This window comes from Lissotriton vulgaris, chromosome 1_1 (genome assembly GCF_964263255.1).
Source record: "Lissotriton vulgaris chromosome 1_1, aLisVul1.2, whole genome shotgun sequence".
In the NCBI taxonomy this organism is placed as follows: Eukaryota; Metazoa; Chordata; class Amphibia; order Caudata; family Salamandridae; genus Lissotriton; species Lissotriton vulgaris.
Window position 1 is genome coordinate 45,836,031 of NC_141685.1, and position 23,294 is coordinate 45,859,324.

Consider the following 23,294-nt stretch of genomic DNA (forward strand, 5'->3'; position numbering starts at 1 on the left):
TCCTATAGGGGATCATTCTCGTCATATTCTGGGGATTGTTGCCATTACCTGTGATATGAGTAAACGCAAAGAGGCAAGCTCAGCTCTGGGGGGGTGGGGGGGGGGGCAAGGGGGACTTTGGATGCTTTTCTAATAAGGGCTGAGTCCCTGTTAATCCATTAAATTCAGTTGACTGAAAAGAGGCTCTCATTGGATAAGCTAATAGAACACAAGAAATTGTCCATGGGTTCTATAGCTAGGTGTCCACCCCCCACTACTGGGATTCCCCCTGGTCAACACAACACGGTAGCCAGTGCCATCACTAAGGCTACAATTCATACTACCTTATCACATTGAGGGTGGACCTATCTCTACAAGCCATTGAGTCAATGGCCGTAATTAGACGCATAACACCACACAAGAGGGGGAGGGTATAACAGGCCGCATTTCCATGACACTTGACTTAGTAGGGTTAGGGGAAGAGGAGGATGTCATATCTATAGACATGGCAGACAAAAAACTCACCCCAATGTCCAGTGGTGAGGTAGTCACCCGATCCAAAAAGGTCCTGCAGGCCAAGGGTACATCAACTATGACCACCGCCTTAGCTGAGGCCAAGGCCCTAGCTAACAGCTCAAGGAGAGGGGGACAACATATTTAAAAAAAAAACAAGGCAGAGGGGAGGAGTGAAAGTGAAGGGGGTTACTGAAGAAGGGGTATCCACAACCCCCACCCTGTGTCAGAACTGCAGAGAGACAGCGACGCTGCAGGAAAGGGATAGAGAACTAATGTCAAAGTTGGAGACGCTATTAACCTCTCATCTGGGGGGCCTGTATGAGAGACTGAACGTGATAGAAGGGCAACTTTCGTAGCTACTCACACAAGGTAGTACTGTTGCCTCAATGGAGAAGGGGCCATGGCCTATGGGGAGGGGGGACGCTGAGACTAGTACACACCCCAAGGTAGCACATTTGGTAGATCGCATGGGAGGGGCAAACAATGAAATAGTCCTGCACATGTCTAGGCAAGAGGTGGTAAAGAAGAATCCAACAGAGGGAATCAATAAGAGCAAGGACCTAGGCCCATCTAGTTCTAGGGAAGACAACGGGCAGACAAGGGAGGAGAGGCTAGAGCACAGATCTAAAAGTAGAAGTAGTGCAATGAGCCCAATAAGTAGTAGTAACTGCTAATGTAACCAGCAGCAGTTTTATTTGCAATAAGTTTCAGAGTAGGAATGCAGACAATATAAGCTAAGTCAAAGAGGGTGTGTCGCTACCCCACTAAGGACACACAATACATAGCACGGTTTATGCACAGAGACAGAGAATGAGACCTGTAACTAAAATAATATGGATTTTTTTTTAAAACCCCTAATGACACTGTTGTTGTAGATACAGGCTAAATAACCAAAAGGCTAAACCGGTAGAGTGCCCCAAAAGACACTTACCTCTGGTATCAGTATTATATTACAGACAAAAACAGGGGGTAACCGAATTAGAATAACATCTAATTGCGACCAAAATTAATAAAGGTCGACACTGATCATAGAATTCTCTCACAACATCACAAGAGAGGTGCCTAAAATTATACAAACACCGGATAACTTATCTTCTCCCTTAGCCTGCAAAGTAAAAAGACAAGTCTATTAATAGAAATTAATGTATCCATTCTTTAGTATATAAACAAAGAAACAATGCTTGCAATGTAACCCCACACAGGTCAAATTGAGGAAAGACCCTGTTCAAACAGTCTCCGACGCTGCCTGCAGAATTAAAGGTATCCAGTGACGCTGCATTGAGGGACATTGAACCCCATTTTAGTGGGTGAGTAAAACTATATAATCGCTAAAGCCCTGAATATCAATCGTGGCAAGAGTTCTAATTCTCGACTAATGGCAATGTACTACTAACAGGAGCCTTGGGGTTTACCGCCTATCACCATAGCCCCCTTTCTCTAAAAAATTAATATCGTTTAGTTTCATTGTATCCTACTCCACCTATCCATTTGAGACCACCAGGGATAATGTACAATTACCCAGATGTATAGACTGTGCAAAAAATATAATTTCTGCCTCATTTTACTTCCAGTTTTATATCTATAATACGGTGGCCCTCCTCCAGCATTAGCCTCATCAATGCAAAGTTCCTGAGATAATAAGGTAAATAGACATAGGCTAACTATTATCAAGGGGTCCAATTGGACAAAACAAACTTCTTGTTTAGAATTTTAAAAAAACAAGCATGATGACCTTGTATTCCTTGCAGAAAGGGACCGTTTACTGGATTTAAACAGACCAGATGCTCTACAAAATTGAGGGACATCGATCCTAATTCCCTCCGAAATTGAATATGAGAGGGATAGTAAATTACTAACTCACAGGTATGCATTATGATTTTCCCTCAGATGCTACCTAGAATGGCTACCTTCTGTGACCATATTTAAGAACCATGTGTATAGCCTGTTATACCTCAAATGCCTGAACGATGTACCAACGAGAAGCCCTATTTGACCAATAGAATTGTTGTGTGTATTAAAAATGTGCCTAAAAACAGTATTAATCATGTTTTTTTTAAAAAGAATGCTAAAGAATGCCATGATATGTATCTAATTGTAATGTTCTATTGTATAGAATTGTTTGTCCTGAAGAAGGTGGTATCATTCATACACCGAAACGCTGCGTCGACAACTCCAACAACTGTGATTCTTTGATCATTTTTAACTGTGTATTTTCTATTGATTTTATCTTTATACTGTAATTGCACTGAATATTTGGCACTATTATCTTATTGTACTACATTGTTTTAATTGATTTGTAATAAATTGTATTATTTATAACATACACACTCCTTAGGATTCTTGATTTGTTGAACACATGGTTTTAATTGCATAACACTGTACATCATTTGTGTCAATCTGGCTTTTTGAGATATAAGGGAAATACACTAAAGGTTTCTTATCAGTTGAATGTCTTGGGACTTTACTCTAGAGCACAGATCTAACACTGGTGCTATAACTAGATCTTCCGGGGGTAGGCCTACTAAACTCGAAGAACCAGGGTCATCACTAGAGGAGCAGGCATTGGACACCCGGGATTTACCCGTACTAGACCTCCCACCAGCTGCAAGCCCCTACACAGTAGTTCTGACAGAGATCCCAGCATGTAGAGACGCGAGGGAAGAAACCACACGCTCCTTGATCAACAAAACAGTTCATTGGTTGGCCAATAATTTAGGCTTTAACATTAGAATCACAGGCATATTCTAATGGCCAGAAGAGTGTCATGGATCGGAAATAGCAGGAAGGGTTTCCCGGGAGACTGTAATTTTAAACTTTAGATATCCGGGAATGGCCAGAGAACTTTTGTATTATCAAAAGTGGGGGGACCTACCAGGAGGAGTGTGGTACTAGCATTAGACTGCTCCCACTTAGTTTCTTTTACAGAGACCTGATACACCCTATGAAATGGTAAGATCTGAGGCGAAAGCCTGCAAGGTCAACCTGTGGGGATCGTCCAGAACCATTATTTAATCGATACGCGCCACTCCAAAGTGTTTCCGCCTTAAGTGAATTAGATTGACTGGTTGGGGGGGCCAATCCTAGGACAAGGGGTGGCACAGGAGGATGTGCACCACAGCAGGGATAATGAAGGGTTAGTCTAGGAGATGACGGTGATGTCAAAAACGCCCCTTATTCATGGAGCCCATAGCACGCTGGATATAGAGACAAATCCACGTAGATTAGTTGCAACTTTAACTGGGCACATTGACCAAATGTCTAACCCTCCAGTAGTAGGAGGGCAGGGAAATATTAATATAATCTGCTGGAACATAGCAGGCCTGTCCAGTAAACTAAAAAATTAGGACTGGCTAGGATATTTCAGGAGATTTAACATTATTTGTCTGCAAGAAACGTGGGAGGCAGATTGTAGCGCACTAGCACTGGAATGCTACAAAATGTATTCTGTTCCAGCATGTAGATCCTCTTCAGGGCAAGCCAAAGGAGGCCTAATTACTTATGTGGATTTGAGGTTACATGGGAAATGGGAGGACTTAGTTTGGGATTCAGAATGCACACAGGGAATACGGTTTACGAACAAGGGATTAAAATTAATTTTTATTAATTTTTGTAATGCCATCAAGGGCGGACAGACATTAGCCAGCTTGGTAGAGCTGGAACATAGGTTGATAGGATTAGAACCGCATGGGGTTGCTAGCGCCCAACTGGGGGTGTTGGGAGATTTTAATTGTCACTTGTGCCCCCACTTAATTAGCAGTAAGGGGGAATGGTCCGCTTGCCCAAGGGAAGAGGGACTGCACATGGAACACAGCAGGGAGGGATTTGAGTTAAGCAAGCTGTTGGGCACACATGACACGATGGATTTGATAGGAGCAGCGGGGGACTATCGTATCCTCCCAACCTTTAAAGGGAAGGGAAGGGGCTCTGTTATTGATTTTATTTTTGTTCCAAGCTCCTTAATATGTCGAATATTAAGTTTTAATGTGGAGTTTAGCACCTTTAGTGACCATAACCCCCTGGTGTTGATCCTAAGGGACCCTGACTCAGTTAAACATTCCCATCGTAAGTAGACCAGAGGCTCCTTTACAGCCACGGACTGGGAAGGAGACTGAGATGGTCAAACATCAATTGTGATAAATTCTACAGGGCACTACTGACGGAGAAAACCCAGCAGGTCTGGAAGTGTCTAGACCCAACAGTAGAGGAGGTGGACCACATCAATGCATTTGAGGGAGTAGCACATTGTATTGACGGCCTGCTTAGACGTAGAACGCCAAAAGAGGATGAGGATACTCACAGGTGGTTTGATCAGCAAGGCTCTAGTGCCTTGAGGGAACTGGAGGCAGCTTTAAAGATTGTTCCCAAAGATAAGACAACGGTGTCCACTTGCCGGGGGAGGTATAAACAGGCACTAAAACAACGCAAAACTTCATTGCAATAGCAGGCTTGGGAGAATCTGAGGGAAGCGGCTGAATCAAGGGATATGACTGCCTTCTGGAAAATTCTAAATAAACCCTGTTTTCAGGATAAGAATAAATCCAAGCCTGTCTGCCACGTCCTGCCAGAGGCTTGGGTGGAGCACTTTCAAGGCCTCTATAATCATGAGAGTACGAGCAATTTAGTACCATCAGCAGGGATAGGAAATCAAAGGGTTGTTGAAACCCCATTTTCTTTAGGTGAGATAAAAGCGGGAATTGAGGGCTTAACCCGCAATAAGGCCCCGGGCCCGGATGGGATCCCTCCAGATCTCCTATTAACCCAGGTAGACTTGTGGGCTTCTATTTTATTAAGAGTGATCAATACAGCAGCGGAGGCAGGTATACCTTCATCCTGGTCCACTGCGACAATTGTCCCAATCTTCAAAAAGGGTAACAAAGGTAACCCACAATGTTACAGGCTTATTTCCCTCATTGATGTCACAGTGAAAGTCATGGGGAGAGCTATTCTTAATCGGCTTATGGATTGGGCAGATGAACATGACATCATTTCGGATATACAGTATGCCTTCATGCCGGGTCGCTCAACCTCTGACCAATGTCTCAACTTTTATCTCCTTGTCGCCAAGTACACTGTTGCCAGCGATGAGACTGTGTACTTGGCTTTCATAGACCTCACAGCAGCATTCGACCGGGTTAACCATAAGAAACTGTGGGAGCTATTGGGGGCCATGGGCGTGGACTCAGGACTGGTTAATATTTTAAGCACTTTGCACCAGTACACTTCAGCCCATGTCAGATACAACGAGGAGGGAGACATTTCTGATTCTTTCCCTTGCTCTAGAGGAGTGAGACAGGGCTGCATCTTGGCGCCTTTCTTATTTACTTTATATATCAATAGTTTAGATAAGGCATTGGGAGCATTAGGGGTGGACTGTCCGAGGATAGGTAGAAGAGGGATCCCGGTTCTGCTTTACGCGGACGACCAGTACTTCTGTCACGCACTGCGCGGGGCCTTCAGAACCTCATTGATGGCTTTGTCATCTGCATGGAGACCTGGACCTGTCCGCTAATCTCTCCAAATCATACATCATGGAGATGGGAAAAAGGCCAGGCTGGAAATTCACCTTCAGGATCGGCACCCACTGTCTAGAAAAAGTGCAGGCATTTTCTTACCTGGAATTTTATGTGATAGCCGCATCAGGCTTAATACTCTGTCAGATGAGAAATGCAGATCTCTTATCCGCTCTTCCGGGGCAATCATGAATTTTGCACACAGGTTGGGTCGCTGGGCTCCTGAGCAAATCTTGAATTTGTATAGGGCCATCTGTAATGCCAAAACACTATATGGCAGTGAGGTTTGGGGTTTCATTGACCCATTAAGGATCCAAATAGAAGAAAATTAATTCCTTTGACGGTTACTTAGAGTTCCACAGAGCACCCCCTCCTATTAAATCCACGAAGAGTTAGGTCACACTTACATCAGAGATGGGATTCAATTGAAACCTCTCACTTGCTGGCTTCAAATATGGACTAACCCTGAAGCGGCTCTAAGCAAACAGATAATAACTGATTGCATTAAAAGAGAGCATGGGTACAATATCCCTTGGCCTAAATATGTAAGGGAGACCCTGTTGGGCCTGGGTTTTGCTGATTATTTTAACACCCAGAGATCCTTGTTAGCCGGGACAAGGCGATTGTTCTGTCCGCTTTCTTAAAGAACAAGGCCTCCATCAGGGAAGACACAGAGATGGTAAAACCATCCGTGAGAGCCCACCTCTTGGCTAAATCCAGCCCAGGTTTGGAACCATACCTGTCTTATTTTATAATGCTCAGGACAGATTCCTGATGACTAGATTTAGGTTGAACCTACTCCATCACACACTGGGGTGTCCTTCGGGGTTTTTATCATCCATATAGTTGAGGGGCCCCTGTGGCTGTGACTATAAGTCTCCGCAGGACACGCTCCATTTTGTTTTGTTGTGCCCCTATTACGCTCACCCCAGAAAGTTGTTTTTAAAGAGCATTTTAAAGAATGCTAGGTTCAAACACGGAAAGGTTGCGCTATTGTTCTTGAAATTGTCTGAGGAGGCCTTCACACTTTTTTGCACTGTTAATTTCCTAAGGATGGCCGGAAGACTGAGAAATACTAAAGACAGGAGATTATGACTGTAGGAAGGTACATCCTGACTATGGTTGCCCCCAACTTTTTGCCCTGTGTTTTAGCTGGTTTCGGACATAGTCGACCTAGGACCCTGCCAATCAGGACCCCAGGCCTACTGCTCTCTCTTTAAAATGGATTCCATGTACCCTAGGTGCATTTCCAATTGGTACTGGGCCACCTTATCAGACCCCGTAACGCAGGGCATAGTTGTACCCAGGGCCGCCAGGGGCTGCAGCATGTATTATGCCACCCCTGGCTGGCCTCCTAAATTTGACACAACTGGCTGCATGACAGCTGGGGCAAAGTCGTGTAATCACCCTTTGCTTTAGGTATAGTAGCCCTATATCTAACCGTACAATGGACGCCCGAGTTCCTATCAGTCACTCCTATGGCAGGCCTTGACAATCCTGAAGGCAGAGTGCGTGGGCTCGTGTGAACTAGGTTCTGGCCCGAGCCGAGCCCGGTTGCAGCTTGCGGAACAAAGACCCAATGGCTGTTCCATGATAACGCGTACCACATCGGTAACTTCGGTGTCGCGTTATCAAGACATGTCGAGTAAGGTGTCATACGAATCGGGATGCTGCCCCTTCACCAATTCTGGCGACGAGGTTATCATTCCGCCCTTCTAGAGGGACACGACATGTACGTAACTGTGAACCCCGGTTAAAGTTAACTAAAGCCTCAGCTCCACAAAATGGATGCTGCCACCACAGACACGAGTCTGACCTCCTGCTGCTGGGAGTCCTTCCAGCGAGGAGCGCTTGGACAAAGGGTTTCCTGTCGAGGGCGGTGTTCGCACCGTCCCAGACATGGTTTGTGTATTCTGGGTAGGTAGGGCTTTTGCGAGAAGGTGACTGCGGAGTGGCACCCCGGTGCTCACTACGCATCTGCCGGTCAGAACCAGTTCCAGGGGCGCCAGCCCTGGCCTGGGGAAAGTCCGGCAGGGGAGAGGGGTGTAACTACCCCCCTTCCTGGTCCCACCCTTAGGGCAGGACCTAGTCATGTACCCACCCCTTTCTTTAGGATAAAGGCCGGAGCGGGGACCCTTCCAGATGAGATCATCTTTGAATCAAGAACTACTTTCTACGAAAGGACATTCAAGACTCTTCTCAAGATTTCTCCCTTGTGACTAAGAAGTAGTCACCCTGCATCAGCGGGCACCACCTAAGAACTCTGCGGTTTGCTGTAAGTCCTTCCTCAGGAATCCGATGGCCCAGCTCGACGAGAACCGGCTTCCCTGGCACCTCTGACCTCTACCCACGTCATCAGCTCAGCTGTGATCTGTGGGTGCGACGAGACCTCGAGGGACCGGCCATCATCAAAACCTGCACGCTTTCTTAACCAGCACGACCATCGAAGTAATTCTCTGGTGAGTGCTCTGGGGTCCGAGAAGCCCCGACCCTGAGCCGCTCCAGCACCGAAGTGCAGTCTCCCAGCATCTCCACGATCTGCGTGGGGCCCTTCTGCTCGCTGCTCAGCACGTTGTCTGGTCACTAGCCGCTGGCTTGTGTCCTTCCTTGACGACAACCGACAAACAACGCTTCTGGTCTGGTTGCTCCAGACCGGCCCCTGCTCCCTTTTCCAAGAGGAGCACCCCGGACCCTCCTGGTCCATTCAAGTCGCCATCTTAGGCCTACCACGTGGCCCTGAGATTTGCCAAGGCTTGTTGCCCCAATCCTGGGCCCAGCGACGCCGACAGCATCATCCTTCGTGGGACAGCTCGCACCTCCATCCTGGTCGCCGACAACGCCGCCTGGTCCGTGAGACTGCAGAGCCTAGCGTCGCCCACTCACCTGGTCGAGGTGACGGCCAACCGGTGCCCTCCTGGTACCCTCGGACTACTGGCTAGTAGAACGAACTTGGTCCCCTCTGCTTCCAGGTGTCAACGATCTCTGATCCAGGCTTGGATCTCTACGAACTATTCATCACTGGTCGCCGGCCAGCAACTCCTTTTCTTCCGGCTCCTGGCTCGTCAGCGAAGACCCCGACGCCTGTAAGACTTGTGCAGCCGCAGCCCTCGTGGCTAGGTAACTCGGCATTTCGGTGCCTGCATAGCCTCTTTACTCTAGGGTCCCGAGTCCCTCGCTTCCGACTTGCCTTATCGGGTCCGCCCGAGACCTCTAAACTTTCCGTGTCCTCGGACACTTGTTTTAATTGTGCACTTGAAGTATTTTCCTAAGAGATTTGGTTTGTGCTTAGTACCCTGTCCTCATAAAGAGTACAGGGCTGTTGTGAATCTTAATAAATATCCTGTTTATTTTCATAACACTTGTGTGGTGTCCTTTCACTTGGTGTTCAAGGGGTACATGTGTGGTAAACAGCTGGCTTAACACGCCCTCTCGAGTCTTTAGCCTTAGACTGCTCGTATCCACGCTACTAGGATAGCTGGTCTATAGGTTGACTTACAACCAATCACCATAAGGGTCGTTTGGAACGATACATAGCGGTCGCTAGAATAGCGAACGCTGCATATCGGGCCAACTTCTCACATTGGTGAGCAGCGGTTGGGATTTGAGCTTGCTGTTGTTTTACCACACGTATCCTAAGAATATCTTGTTGAAAGATCACATAAGTACTGTTAGTACATATAACTAAGCTTAGAATACTCTGAGTTCTACTGAACCAGCTGTTGCAGCTCCTCAAGGCCTAGCACACCTTGGCTGCAACTCTTAGCAAGGGATCAGTAGGTAAACACATAGTGTAGGTAGGTGCATCACTTACACCACACTAGAATCAGCATGTCAGACAAAGGAGGAAACTCTGAGTATCCCCTTGTGTCAGTGGACCCTCCACAGGTCCTTACTTCAAAATATGCTGCTCTTAGCTTCCATGAGATGAGACAAGTGTGTACTCTCAGGAAACTAAAACAGGGGTCTAACCCCACCACTTCCTTTCTGATTGGTCTCTTAGAGGCTTATGATGCCAGTAGGGCTGGTACCCCAGACCCTTCTAATCCAGAAGGAAGTTTGCCCTCCTTACAGGGACCCTTTGATAGCCAGGAACATCCCCTCCAGGAAGCAGATGATGCTGAGGATGAGGATGAGGACCAGTTGTCAGGGGATGAGGCAGATAAGGGACAGGTAGAAGTCAATAGACTAACCAGGTCCAACTTAAGCAGACATGAGCTTGGTACTAGGGGACTCCTGGGCCCACTCTCAGGTCAGCTTAACATTGGGAATGGACGAGTTAGGTCTCTATCAAGAGGCTCTAACAGATCCTTTCGAACCAATGGCTCTCTCAACTCTTCTCACAGAGGGATGTCTTCCCCTAAGAGGAGAGTGTATGAAGCTGAAGAAAGGGCAATCAAACTGAGGATTGAAAGGGAAGAACTTGCCCTGGCCAAAGAGAGACTTGCCCTTGCTAGAGAGCAAGAATTATGTGGGCTACAGCCCACTGGTGGCAGCAATAAACCTAGCAATAGGGAAAGGAGTTTTGATACAAAGCACCTGAATAAGATAGTGCCCCCCTTTAAAGAAGGGGATGACATCCACAAATGGATTACTGCTTTGGAGAGAGCCTGCACTGTGCAGGGTGTTCCCCAAAGTCAGTGGGCAGCTATCTTGTGGCTCTCCTTTGATGGTAAAGGTAGAGATAAGCTCCTCACCACAAGGGTGGAGGATGCTAACAATTACCAAATCTTGAAGAATGTACTGGTTGATGGGTTTGGTTTAACCACTGAACAATACAGGATGCTGTTCAGAGACACCCAGAAAACTCAGTCTCAAGATTGGACTGACTTTGTTGATTGTGCCACTAAGGCTTTTGAAGGCTGGCTACTGGGTAGTAAGGTTACTGATTTTAAAGGATTGTATAATCTGATTATGAGGGAGCAAATCTTAAATAATTGTCAGAACCAGCTATTACATCAGCACCTGGTAGACTCTGAGTTGACCTCTCCACAGGAACTGGGTAAGAGGGCAGACAAATGGGTCAGGACCAGGGTTAGGCCTAAAAACCAGGGTGGTGACCAGAAAAAGGAATCAACCAAGCCTCAAGAGAAGGGTGGGGATAAATCCACAGAGAAGACTTCCCAAGGGCCCCAAAACTCCAGAAAGGGTGGTGGGTCCCAGAACACTCCTTCCGAACAGAAGAAACCTTATTGCCATACCTGTAAACAGGTGGGTCATTACAAAAGTGATGCCAGTTGCCCTAAAAATGGTAATAAGGGAAATATAACCCCAGGTAATACTCCTAAACCTCCTGTTACCACTAGTGGTAATCCCCCAGGTGGTGGGAGTGCCCCCAAGAATGTGGTGGGCATTACTTTGGGACAGCAGGAGGACTATGGCCTAGCCAGGTTCCCTGACCACACTCTTGTCTGTGAGACTGGCATGGGGTTTGCCAACTTCACTACTGGACCCCACATTCTGGGAAAGTATAGACAAGAAGTTTTATTGAATGGTCAGAAAGTTGAGGCATTCAGAGACACAGGGGCCAGCCTCACCATGGTGAGTGACCATCTGGTCCCCTCTGCTCAACTGACCCCTGGTTTTACTTATCAGGTGACAGACATTCATGGAATGAAGAGAAGGCATCCCATGGCAGTAGTCAAGCTCAGCTGGGGTAATGTCACAGGGCCCATGAGAGTGGCAGTGACAGATAACCTACCTGTAGATTGCTTACTGGGGAATGACCTGGAACTCTCAGCATGGGCTGAGGTGGAGCAAGAAACTCATTCCAGAATGATAGGCCTATCCAGACAGGTTAGTGGGGCAGTAATAGCTACAGCCCCAGTCCAAGCACCATTCCTCCCTGAAAAGGTTGGAAGGGCAGTGGTAGCCACTGCCCAGGCTCAGACAGACTTTCCAGAGCAGGATAGGAGGGCTGTGACAGTCACAGCCCAAACACAAACTGAGTGCCCTCCTGAAAAGGTTGGCAAGGTTGAAATGGTCTCAGCCTCTACTCAGACAGATAGTGAGGTTGTGAAGCCTGAAACAATGGATCACTCCACTCAAACAGAGAGCATTGAGGAGGAAGAAGAGTCTTCCCCCTCCCAGACACTAGGTGAGAGCCAGCCTCCTCAGGGAACTGACTCTACCCCTGTTGAAGGAACTGCCCCAGAGGTAGTCAGGCCTAGCCTGGCAGAGCCCCTGATGGCAGTGGACCCTTCCCAGGTGGGACCCAGTCTGGAGCAGGTAACCTGCACCTCGCTACCCTGCCTCAGTCAGCCCAGGGCTGAAGAGGACAGGGAGGCCAGTGGTGGACCCAAAAGGGCCCCCTGTCCAAAAGAACCCCTTAATCAGCAGATTAGGATCACTGAAGCTGGTAAACCTAGCCAAGTGAAAATAGAACAGACTCCTGAGGGATCCCCCTTAAAAGTAGTTAGGGAACTCCCACAGCTGGACACTGTTGGGCACAGCCAAACATGGGGCCTAAAAACCCCAGACCTGACCTGTCCCTCCAGTAAGCCAAACAGATGGACTCAGCCTCCAGCTTTAGGTAGCCAGAGGCTGACCCTGAGAGCTCAGTGCATCTCAGCTAAAGAAAGAAAGGCGCACATGATGAATGGTGATTGGAGGAAGTTGAGCCCAAAGGTAGAGGAGCCTCACTTCAGTACTCCATCCCAGCATCAGCCTTCTTCTTTCCCAAGACACACCAGAGACAGAGATTCCCTATGGTGGAGACCCTCAGATACCCTTAGGGTGAGGGGTTGCCTAGTGGACTATGACACAGGGGGAAACCAAGCCAGAGCTGGTCCTTCCTTATATGGCCACTTAGGTAATAGAGGCTTACCTGGACAAGGATAGCCTTATCTCCTTTCGTTTGGGGGGGGGGGGGTTGTGTAGGAAGGTACATCCTGACTATGGTTGCCCCCAACTTTTTGCCCTGTGTTTTAGCTGGTTTCGGACATAGTCGACCTAGGACCCTGCCAATCAGGACCCCAGGCCTACTGCTCTCTCTTTAAAATGGATTCCATGTACCCTAGGTGCATTTCCAATTGGTACTGGGCCACCTTATCAGACCCCGTAACGCAGGGCATAGGTGTACCCAGGGCCGCCAGGGGCTGCAGCATGTATTATGCCACCCCTGGCTGGCCTCCTAAATTTGACACAACTGGCTGCATGACAGCTGGGGCAAAGTCGTGTAATCACCCTTTGCTTTAGGTATAGTAGCCCTATATCTAACCGTACAATGGACGCCCGAGTTCCTATCAGTCACTCCTATGGCAGGCCTTGACAATCCTGAAGGCAGAGTGCGTGGGCTCGTGTGAACTAGGTTCTGGCCTGAGCCGAGCCCGGTTGCAGCTTGCGGAACAAAGACCCAATGGCTGTTCCATGATAACGCGTACCACATCGGTAACTTCGGTGTCGCGTTATCAAGACATGTCGAGTAAGGTGTCATACGAATCGGGATGCTGCCCCTTCACCAATTCTGGCGACGAGGTTATCATTCCGCCCTTCTAGAGGGACACGACATGTACGTAACCGTGAACCCCGGTTAAAGTTAACTAAAGCCTCAGCTCCACAAAATGGATGCTGCCACCACAGACACGAGTCTGACCTCCTGCTGCTGGGAGTCCTTCCAGCGAGGAGCGCTTGGACAAAGGGTTTCCTGTCGAGGGCGGTGTTCGCACCGTCCCAGACATGGTTTGTGTATTCTGGGTAGGTAGGGCTTTTGCGAGAAGGTGACTGCGGAGTGGCACCCCGGTGCTCACTACGCATCTGCCGGTCAGAACCAGTTCCAGGGGCGCCAGCCCTGGCCTGGGGAAAGTCCGGCAGGGGAGAGGGGTGTAACTACCCCCCTTCCTGGTCCCACCCTTAGGGCAGGACCTAGTCATGTACCCACCCCTTTCTTTAGGATAAAGGCCGGAGCGGGGACCCTTCCAGATGAGATCATCTTTGAATCAAGAACTACTTTCTACGAAAGGACATTCAAGACTCTTCTCAAGATTTCTCCCTTGTGACTAAGGAGTAGTCACCCTGCATCAGCGGGCACCACCTAAGAACTCTGCGGTTTGCTGTAAGTCCTTCCTCAGGAATCCGACGGCCCAGCTCGACGAGAACCGGCTTCCCTGGCACCTCTGACCTCTACCCACGTCATCAGCACAGCTGTGATCTGTGGGTGCGACGAGACCTCGAGGGACCGGCCATCATCAAAACCTGCACGCTTTCTTAACCAGCACGACCATCGAAGTAATTCTCTGGTGAGTGCTCTGGGGTCCGAGAAGCCCCGACCCTGAGCCGCTCCAGCACCGAAGTGCAGTCTCCCAGCATCTCCACGATCTGCGTGGGGCCCTTCTGCTCGCTGCTCAGCACGTTGTCTGGTCACTAGCCGCTGGCTTGTGTCCTTCCTTGACGACAACCGACAAACAACGCTTCTGGTCTGGTTGCTCCAGACCGGCCCCTGCTCCCTTTTCCGAGAGGAGCACCCCGGACCCTCCTGGTCCATTCAAGACGCCATCTTAGGCCTACCACGTGGCCCTGAGATTTGCCAAGGCTTGTTGCCCCAATCCTGGGCCCAGCGACGCCGACAGCATCATCCTTCGTGGGACAGCTCGCACCTCCATCCTGGTCGCCGACAACGCCGCCTGGTCCGTGAGACTGCAGAGCCTAGCGTCGCCCACTCACCTGGTCGAGGTGACGGCCAACCGGTGCCCTCCTGGTACCCTCTGACTACTGGCTAGTAGTACGAACTTGGTCCCCTCTGCTTTCAGGTGTCAACGATCTCTGATCCAGGCTTGGATCTCTACGAACTATTCATCACTGGTCGCCGGCCAGCAACTCCTTTTCTTCCGGCTCCTGGCTCGTCAGCGAAGACCCCGACGCCTGTAAGACTTGTGCAGCCGCAGCCCTCGTGGCTAGGTAACTCGGCATTTCGGTGCCTGCATAGCCTCTTTACTCTAGGGTCCCGAGTCCCTCGCTTCCGACTTGCCTTATCGGGTTCGCCCGAGACCTCTAAACTTTCCGTGTCCTCGGACACTTGTTTTAATTGTGCACTTGAAGTATTTTCCTAAGAGATTTGGTTTGTGCTTAGTACCCTGTCCTCATAAAGAGTACAGGGCTGTTGTGAATCTTAATAAATATCCTGTTTATTTTCATAACACTTGTGTGGTGTCCTTTCACTTGGTGTTCAAGGGGTACATGTGTGGTAAACAGCTGGCTTAACACGCCCTCTCGAGTCTTTAGCCTTAGACTGCTCGTATCCACGCTACTAGGATAGCTGGTCTATAGGTTGACTTACAACCAATCACCATAAGGGTCGTTTGGAACGATACATAGCGGTCGCTAGAATAGCGAACGCTGCATATCGGGCCAACTTCTCACAATGACACTGGTCGTTAAGTTATCCTTTTTTCTCTTTGGTACCGACACTTATGATGCCCTTCTCCTTGTTTTTTACACAGATGAATTTTATGCTTGGGGGTTTTTCCTTTTTTAACATGTTGGCTTTATATTACCCTTGTTTCATAACTTGCCCTTTTTGAATGTAATCTGCTCAGGAGTGTTAGACTTTCTAACTTTTAGCACATTTTTAACCTTATTACCCACGATGATTTGCACTGTTATTTGCTAATATTTTGTACCAACTGTCTAGGTACCCGGTAGAAGGTTTTATTTCTTGTGTTTTTTTTATTCTAATTGTATTGTACTTTTGTGGTATTGCTGTATACCGAATAAAGTAATTTTGATTGATTGATTGATTGATTGATTGATTGATAGTGGAAGGTCAGGCATTTGTTGATGTATGCTGGTCCTACGTTGTGCAAGGCCAAGTAGGCATGACTCATCTTCCTGAACTGGCATCTCTTCTGAATTGGGAGCCAGTGTAGTTTCTTGAGATGGGGTGTGACTTGGATCCTTCTGGGAGGTTGAGTATGAGTCTTGCCCCTGAGTTCTGTATTGTCTGGAGTCTCGTCTGGAGGCGTGCAGTAATTCTTACACAGATTGTGTTTCCAGTGTCCAGTCTGCTGGTAGTGAGGGCTTGCATGATGGTCCTTCTAGTGTTTGCTGGGAACCACCTGAAGCTCTTGTGGAGCCTCCAAAGGGTGTGGCAGCAGGTGGATGAGACTGCATTGGCCTGTTTTTTCATGGATAGCTTGCTATCCACAATGATGCAGAGGTTATGGGCATGGTATGTTGATGGGGGGTATGCCATGCTCCATGGGACACCATGTGTAATTCCATGGTGAGGTGTTGTTTCCAAAAATGAGGACTTCCATCTTGTCTGTGTTGAGTTTGAGACAGTTGTACTTCATCCAAGCCCTTGATACAAGCCCTGGCAATGCCGAGTGTATGGGGTGGGGACTTTAATTCTGCCCATGATACCTCCCTAGATAGATCCTTCCCCCACCACAACACGAGAATGCAATCAGAATGACCCACGCATTGTGGACTGGGTTATGCTTACCCAGATGTGAAACATCCGGTGACAGATGAATCCTCGTACACGAGAATACTCGTTGTTCTCACCAGTACACTAACTGCACACTAGAATCGGCTTGCTCCTATGCAATCCCTCTGTTGCTTCCTTGGTCTTGTGACCTGAATGTCTAGGCCACACACTTTCGGACCACAACCACCTCAAAATAATGATTCAGTGGGGCAGACGACATGCATCAGTACCTACTAGGAGGCTGTGTGCCCCGGTCCTACAGGACAGAGTCTTCTGTGATACTGAAGGTACACTTATCGCCATCTTTGAGGCGAAGGAAAGAACTGCCTCTACGACAGTGATAGAGTGGGGTACCTTTAAGGGCCTCACATAAGGCCTGTGCATCAAGATGTAGCACGGTGTAAAACATGCCTTGTGAGCCCAGAACCTCTCTCTTGAACAAACAATATGAACAACGGAAATAAATGTGAGGTAGCTGCATGAAACTAGAACACAATCACCCCTCTGCGAAAGGAGTAAAGAGAGGAGGAGGTCAGACTAGGAACACTACACTATCAGATACTAGCATGGCTACTAAGGTCGTTGACCTCAAAGACCCCCAGAAAGGCCAGCAGATCCCCGGTGGGAGAGATATTGAATGTACAAGCATATATAAACCAGGCTTTCCTGTAGTATCAGACGTCTGTATACCATGCTGTGTTGGGAGTGCAAGCGCCCCAATTAGATGAGTATTTGAATAGACTGACAATCCCCAGACTTAACCCTCTTCAGGGACATACACCAGACGAAACCCTGACCACTGAGGAAATTGGCTTCATGATTGACTAGATCGCGTGCAACAAAACTTCTGGGATGGACGGGTTCCAGGTGGACTTTTACTTCACCTACAGAGCAACCCTCTCTCCAAAGCTACTCCAAATGTACCAACAGGCCTGGCAGGAGGGCACATTGCCGGGATCCCCATGGGAGGCTATGTTTTTGGTCCTGCCTAAGCCCAACAGGGACCCCCCTGGAGATACGCTCCTATTGGCCACTCTACACCAACCACAAGATTTGCAGGAAGGTCCTTGCAAACAGGTTGCTCCCCTGCCTCTCTTCATTGGCACCAAGACCAGAATGATTTCGTACCTGGGAGAAAAATATATCTTAACCTATGGCGCCTCTCCGGCTGATGGAAAAGAATCTTCATGAATTGTCTCCATACACAGCACTCTCACTAGATATAGAGAAGGCCTTCGACACCCTGGAGTAGTTTTACTTAATGAAAGTGCTGATGGGCATGACACTAGGCCCAAAAATATTACACTGGATAAATCTCCTCTACACCAACATGCTGGCCCACATCCAGACAGGCAGAGATCTCAGTTTCTTTTGAATGCAGCAAAAATGCCCGCTGTCGATTACTTTTGCCCAATCCATGGATCTGTTCGCTGTCCTGTTTCGGTCACAGGACCCAGCAATCAGTATACTGAGTGGGACAAATTGAGAGGACATATCACTGTATGCTGATGATGCATTTGTGTACCTCAGGAACGTGCATTCGTATCTACCACAGGTGATGGATGTTCTAGACGATTTTGGTAGGGCTTCTAGACTAAGGCTAAATTTGACGAAATCCAGCTTATATTCCATGCGCAAACTAACAACTTAAAACAGGAAGTGCTGCCCCAATTAGCACTGGGGTGGCACCCTAACATCTTCAGGTATTAGGCGATGAACTTACCACACGACAATGAACGTGTTCAGGGCAACTTAGGTGATATCCAAGGTTTGCAGCTCCCTGTTGTTTTGGGGCTCCCTGCAACTATCGACCCATGGGTAGAGTGGAAAAGCAAAAATGCTGTTAATACATTTATACTGCTTCTCGACCCCTCTAGTTTACCTGCCTCTGCGCTTCTTCAGGAAATTGGACTCTGTTTCTGTTCTTATGGACTTAACCTGGGAAGCGGGGCACAAGAGAGTCGCGCTTCGCAAACTTTACTCTACCTTGGAACGGGATGGGGGATGTACATTTAAAATACTAATAAAGAACTACAAACTACTGTGTGACTTGGAAGACGATTATTTCTCAATACAGCTCTTGTTTGTGATCTCGTTACAGTTCTCACATTATCATCTGCACTAGAAGAAATGGGAGCCTGGGGTGTCTGATCACAGAAACTCATTTACATACAAAGGGGGGTGAAAGCCTGTACACAAAGCACAACACAACTTGTTTATGTAAAAGTTTGAACATTGCACAGGGATTGTGATTCAGTGTGAGTGTTGTATGACAGGAGCGAGCAGTCTTAGTTGCTGAGACATGAATCTCTGACGGGTGCCTCTTGAGCTCTTTCAACTGCTTGAGACTGAGAGGCAGTCTCAAATTCCCGGGGCACAGCTACCAACAGCTTCCCTCATAATTTTTGATTTTTGCATCTACAGGTGGTGCAGAAGCCAACTAAGACAGTAACCTTAGTGTGCTTTCTGGAGTCAGCCTGATTTTCTTTTCCCAAACTTTGGTCAGCAAAGGTAAATGTGTCTTCTACTGAAGTGTTCTTAGCTCGCTTTTGGTAACATGGCTTGAGCAGTGTGGCCTAAGACATGCTCGAAGGAAAAGCAAAACAGTGGAAGTCACAAATTTCAATACAGTTTATTAAAAATATACAAGGAACTGTAAGATTCAAATCAAGTTTAGAGCAAAAAGAATATTTAATAATTATTCAGAAGCAAAATCAAAAGGTGGGCTGTGATTTAAGGATTATTAATTAGCAAAAACAACTGTCAAAACCAAAGAAAAAGGTAAATAAATAAAAAACAAGCAGTTCTACTGAATCAATCAAGAAGTCACCAACAAAATTGTAGCTGACTTTGGGAGCTATGTTCGAGAGGACAAAGATAAGTTTAGTCTCAGGTAATGATTAACACTGGAATTTGATGCAGTGTTTTTGGCTGAACCAGTCTCAGAAGGTGACGAGCTGCACAGAAGTGGCTTGAAGTGCGAAATTCCCATAGAGTAGAGTTGGGTCATCAAGTTGAACCTGAATCCACGGCCATCAAAATGTGTGAAACTTCAAGCAGTTACAACAGCTGCGAAGTCTTCGGAGCTTCCAAGTTATGGAGACGGTTCAAGGTTGAGGATAAGAGCCAAAGCATGGAACCTGGCAGGCTTGAGGCATGGTTAAGGAGATAGCAGGTTCCATTGGAAACAAAAAGTAGATGGAAAGAGGCCACTCGTGTGGATCTTTGTAGTACGAGGCTGTGTCCCATTGGAACAGAAGTCATTAGGACTATTTATGATGGGGCCAAGAATGGTTTGCATATGGCTGACTTCATCTGTAGTTACACAAAGACCAGAGAATGATGTGGTGGGATGTTGCAGAGATTAACTACCAGTCCATCCATCACTTTTAGTTTTTCTCAATGATCAGCCCTACGTGGCACAGACATGAACAGATGTTGGTCCCATAGAGACCTATGACAAAGGGACTCCTGCTGCAGCCCCCTGGTGAGGCTCGTTAAGGCTGGAAACAGTTTGAGGTTCAAGCATTCCTGATCCTTGTAGGCGTGGTCTCAAAGTTCAGGATCGAATGGACTTTGTGGGTCAGTCATTGCTTATAAACACTCAGCAAACAAAACACGCTGAATGGAATGAGGCCACAAATAATTACAAAAGAATGAGGTTAATTCAAGCATTTCCATCCCATGCAGTGTGCTTTTCTCAGTAGACAGTTTGTTGGACAATCAATGGATCAATGTCTTTGTGGCTGCTTCATGTAAATGTTTTGCGAGTCTGAAAGCTCCTCCCCCAGGGTTTACAGTGAGCACCTTTTATTTTCCCACATTGTCTCTCTTATGTAGAAATGTTACATTTACAACTAAAGTTTTTGTCACATTGAGAGCACGAGTCATTTTCTTTCTCATTGTGGGTTCTCTCTTGTTGAATGAAACTGAATCTCCAGCAGACTCTTCCCAGGCATTTAGAACAATGATGACGTTTTTTCTAGGTAAGTTCTCGCAGGTTGAGTGAGAACCGATTTCCGACTGAAACTTTTCCAGCATTCAAAGAGCTAATAAGGTTTATCCCCAGTGTGGGTTCTCTCATGTCTAGTGAGAGTTGTTTTCAATCTGAAGCTTTTGTGGCATTCAGAACACTGATACGGTTTCTGCCCAGTGTGGGTTCTTTCATGCACAGTAAGGTTGGATTTCTGACTGAAGCTTTTACAGCATTCAGAGCACTGATAAGGTTTTTGCCCAGTGTGAGTTCTCTCATGGTGAGTGAGAGGTATTTTCCGACTGAAGCTTTTCTGGCATTCAGAGCACTGATAGGGTTTGAGCCCAGTATGGATTATCTCATGTTGAGTTAAACCACATTTGTGATAGAAACCTTTTTGGCATTCAGAACACTGATACGGTTTCTGCACAGTGTGGGTTCTTTCATGCACAGTAAGGTTGGATTTCTGACTGAAACCTTTCCGGCACTCAGAGCACTGATAAGGTTTTAGTCCAGTATGAGTTCTCTCATGTTCAATTAAACTGGATCTCTGACTGAATCCTTTCCGGCACTCAGAGCACTGGTAAGGTTTTTGTCCAGTGTGGGTCCTTTCATGTACAGTAAGGCTGGATTTATGACTGAAGCTTTTACAGCATTCAGAGCACTGATAAGGTTTTTGCCCAGTGTGGGTTCTTTCATGCACAGTAAGGTTGGATTTCTGACTGAAACCTTTCCGGCACTCAGAGCACTGGTAAGGTTTTAGTCCAGTGTGAGTTCTCTTGTGTTCAATTAAACTGGATCTCTGACTGAATCCTTTAAGGCACTCAGAGCACTGGTAAGGTTTTTGTCCAGTGTGGGTCCTTTCATGTACAGTAAGGTTGTATTTATGACTGAAGCTTTTACAGCATTCAGAGCACTGATAAGGTTTTTGTCCAGTGTGGGTCCTTTCATGTACAGTAAGGCTGGATTTCTGACTGAAGCTTTTACAGCATTCAGAGCACTGATAAGGTTTTTGCCCAGTGTGGGTTCTCTCATGCAATGTGAGATTGGATTTGTGATTGAAGCCTTTCTGGCATTCGGGACACTGATGGGGTTTTCGTCCAGCGCTAGTTTTCTCATGTTTAGTGAGGTGGGATTGATGACTAAAGTTGTTCCCACAGTCATTGCTCTTATTCGAGTTGTTTGTTTCTCCAAGTTGGGTTTGTTCCTGGCTACATGCCATCTTAAGACTGAATTTGATTTCTGATTGTGTACTTGTTTATGTTACAACTCAGCATTAACTTCTAAAATACATTTCAGATGCTCTTCTTAACATATGTATTCAACTAATTATAGTTTTTACCTGGAAATTATTTTCCTACCTTTAAAGGCACCGATCTAACTTGTCTTATTAACTTTCACTGAGGAGCCCCTTGTATGGATTAAGAGACCTCTCATGGATTAATTTTCACCAAGTTATGCCCGGAATGTTTGAGAATGTTTTAACTTTCCTTAAAATAATCCTTTTTGTTGTGTTTCTCTTGTTTAATTAGTCTCATTTAGTGATTCTAGTTTATCACATTTGATTTAGGAGTTTTAAAAGCACTGATAAGGTCTTTGGGGTTTAGTGTTTGCCTGTTAGGTATGTTTGTTCATACCAGTAATGACAGATGATATGGGCTTTCCAGAGTGGTTTATGAATTATCAATAGCGTAACACTGGCCCCTTTTATACTTTCTGTGCCAGTATATGCTTTTTTGCACAGTGGCTAAGACAGGAACATGATAGACTTTGGAGTTAAAGGACACTTTGAAACCACTCGGATCAACCCAAGAGACAGAGCTGGTAGGGAAAATCTTTCTATATTGGAAATGGTAATCCAGTATCTTTGCTGTAACGACATCTGAGAAAGAGTATTTACAATGACTTTCTTTTAAACAATCTTTTCTCTCCTCTCGTCTTCAGGAGACAGAGACAAAAGCTTGTGCTTGTAAACCAGGAATATTAGTCTTTTTGACGGTTCTGTCACATCACAACACGTCTACGGATACTGATCTGTTGGGGAGGGTTTAGGTCTCAAAAGCATTTCTCATAAACCATAAAAACAGAATTACAGCACTGAGTTTTCTCAAGTGCACAGCGTGGGGATCAATTGTGGCCAATGTTCTCCTCAATCTCAGTTACTGACACTTGGTAAACATTTATGGCCATTTTACTATAGGGATTTGACAACTTTCTCATTCACCAGTTTCTTCCGCACCAACATCCTCACCATTCCTGGCACATAGAATGTGTTTCTTCTCAAGAGCTCGAGAATGTTTTAACTTTCCTTGAAATAATCCTTTTCGTTGTGTTTCACTAAATTGAAACCTTCTTTTTTCTGTTCATGCTTCAGTCACCTGTAGAAATGGAGTCAAAAATTGTAAATGAAAACAAATAAAAAATATTTGTGACCTTATACTTTTCACAAAGAAAGTATTGACAAAAACAAGCCAGGAAATCTGTTGAGTATCATTTCTGATAGTGGTGAAACAGCTCGGGGATACTGTAGATTGGGAGCTTCGGATTACTGGAGCTCATGGATGTGAGAGAAAACGTATTTAATAATTAAGAAAGAAACACAAGTTGCACATATATTGCAACATAGATTCTCAGAAGCAGCCAACACTATCAATTTACACTCTCTGTTCAACAGACTGGCATGATAGTGAGATATTTGTAATTCTTTTAATGAATTATTAGATGTTACTTACTCCCCTACTCACTTAAACTATTCATCTATTCCTTTTTCAAGGTATCTAGGAAGGGACATTTTATTGTACAAAGGAATTTACCTAGTTTTAATCACTGCTTTAAATGCCACTGTAGACTGACACGGTGTCCAATTAGCTCAGTGGAATTTACTATTTCAAAT

The 23,294-nt window shown here is 46.5% G+C and overlaps 1 protein-coding gene across 1 annotated transcript in view; it reads right to left on the reverse strand.

The window, feature by feature from the left end:
- Positions 1-19,043: 19,043 nt before the first annotated feature.
- The window catches only part of LOC147737152 (uncharacterized), a 160,810-nt gene continuing 156,559 nt past the window's right edge, over positions 19,044-23,294 (reverse strand). The window contains exon 5 of the mRNA XM_086967363.1: positions 19,044-22,779. Within this exon, the coding sequence (XP_086823489.1) occupies positions 20,478-21,623 (1,146 nt within the window). The 5' untranslated portion in view covers positions 21,624-22,779 and the 3' untranslated portion in view covers positions 19,044-20,477. The remainder of the gene's footprint in view (positions 22,780-23,294) is intronic.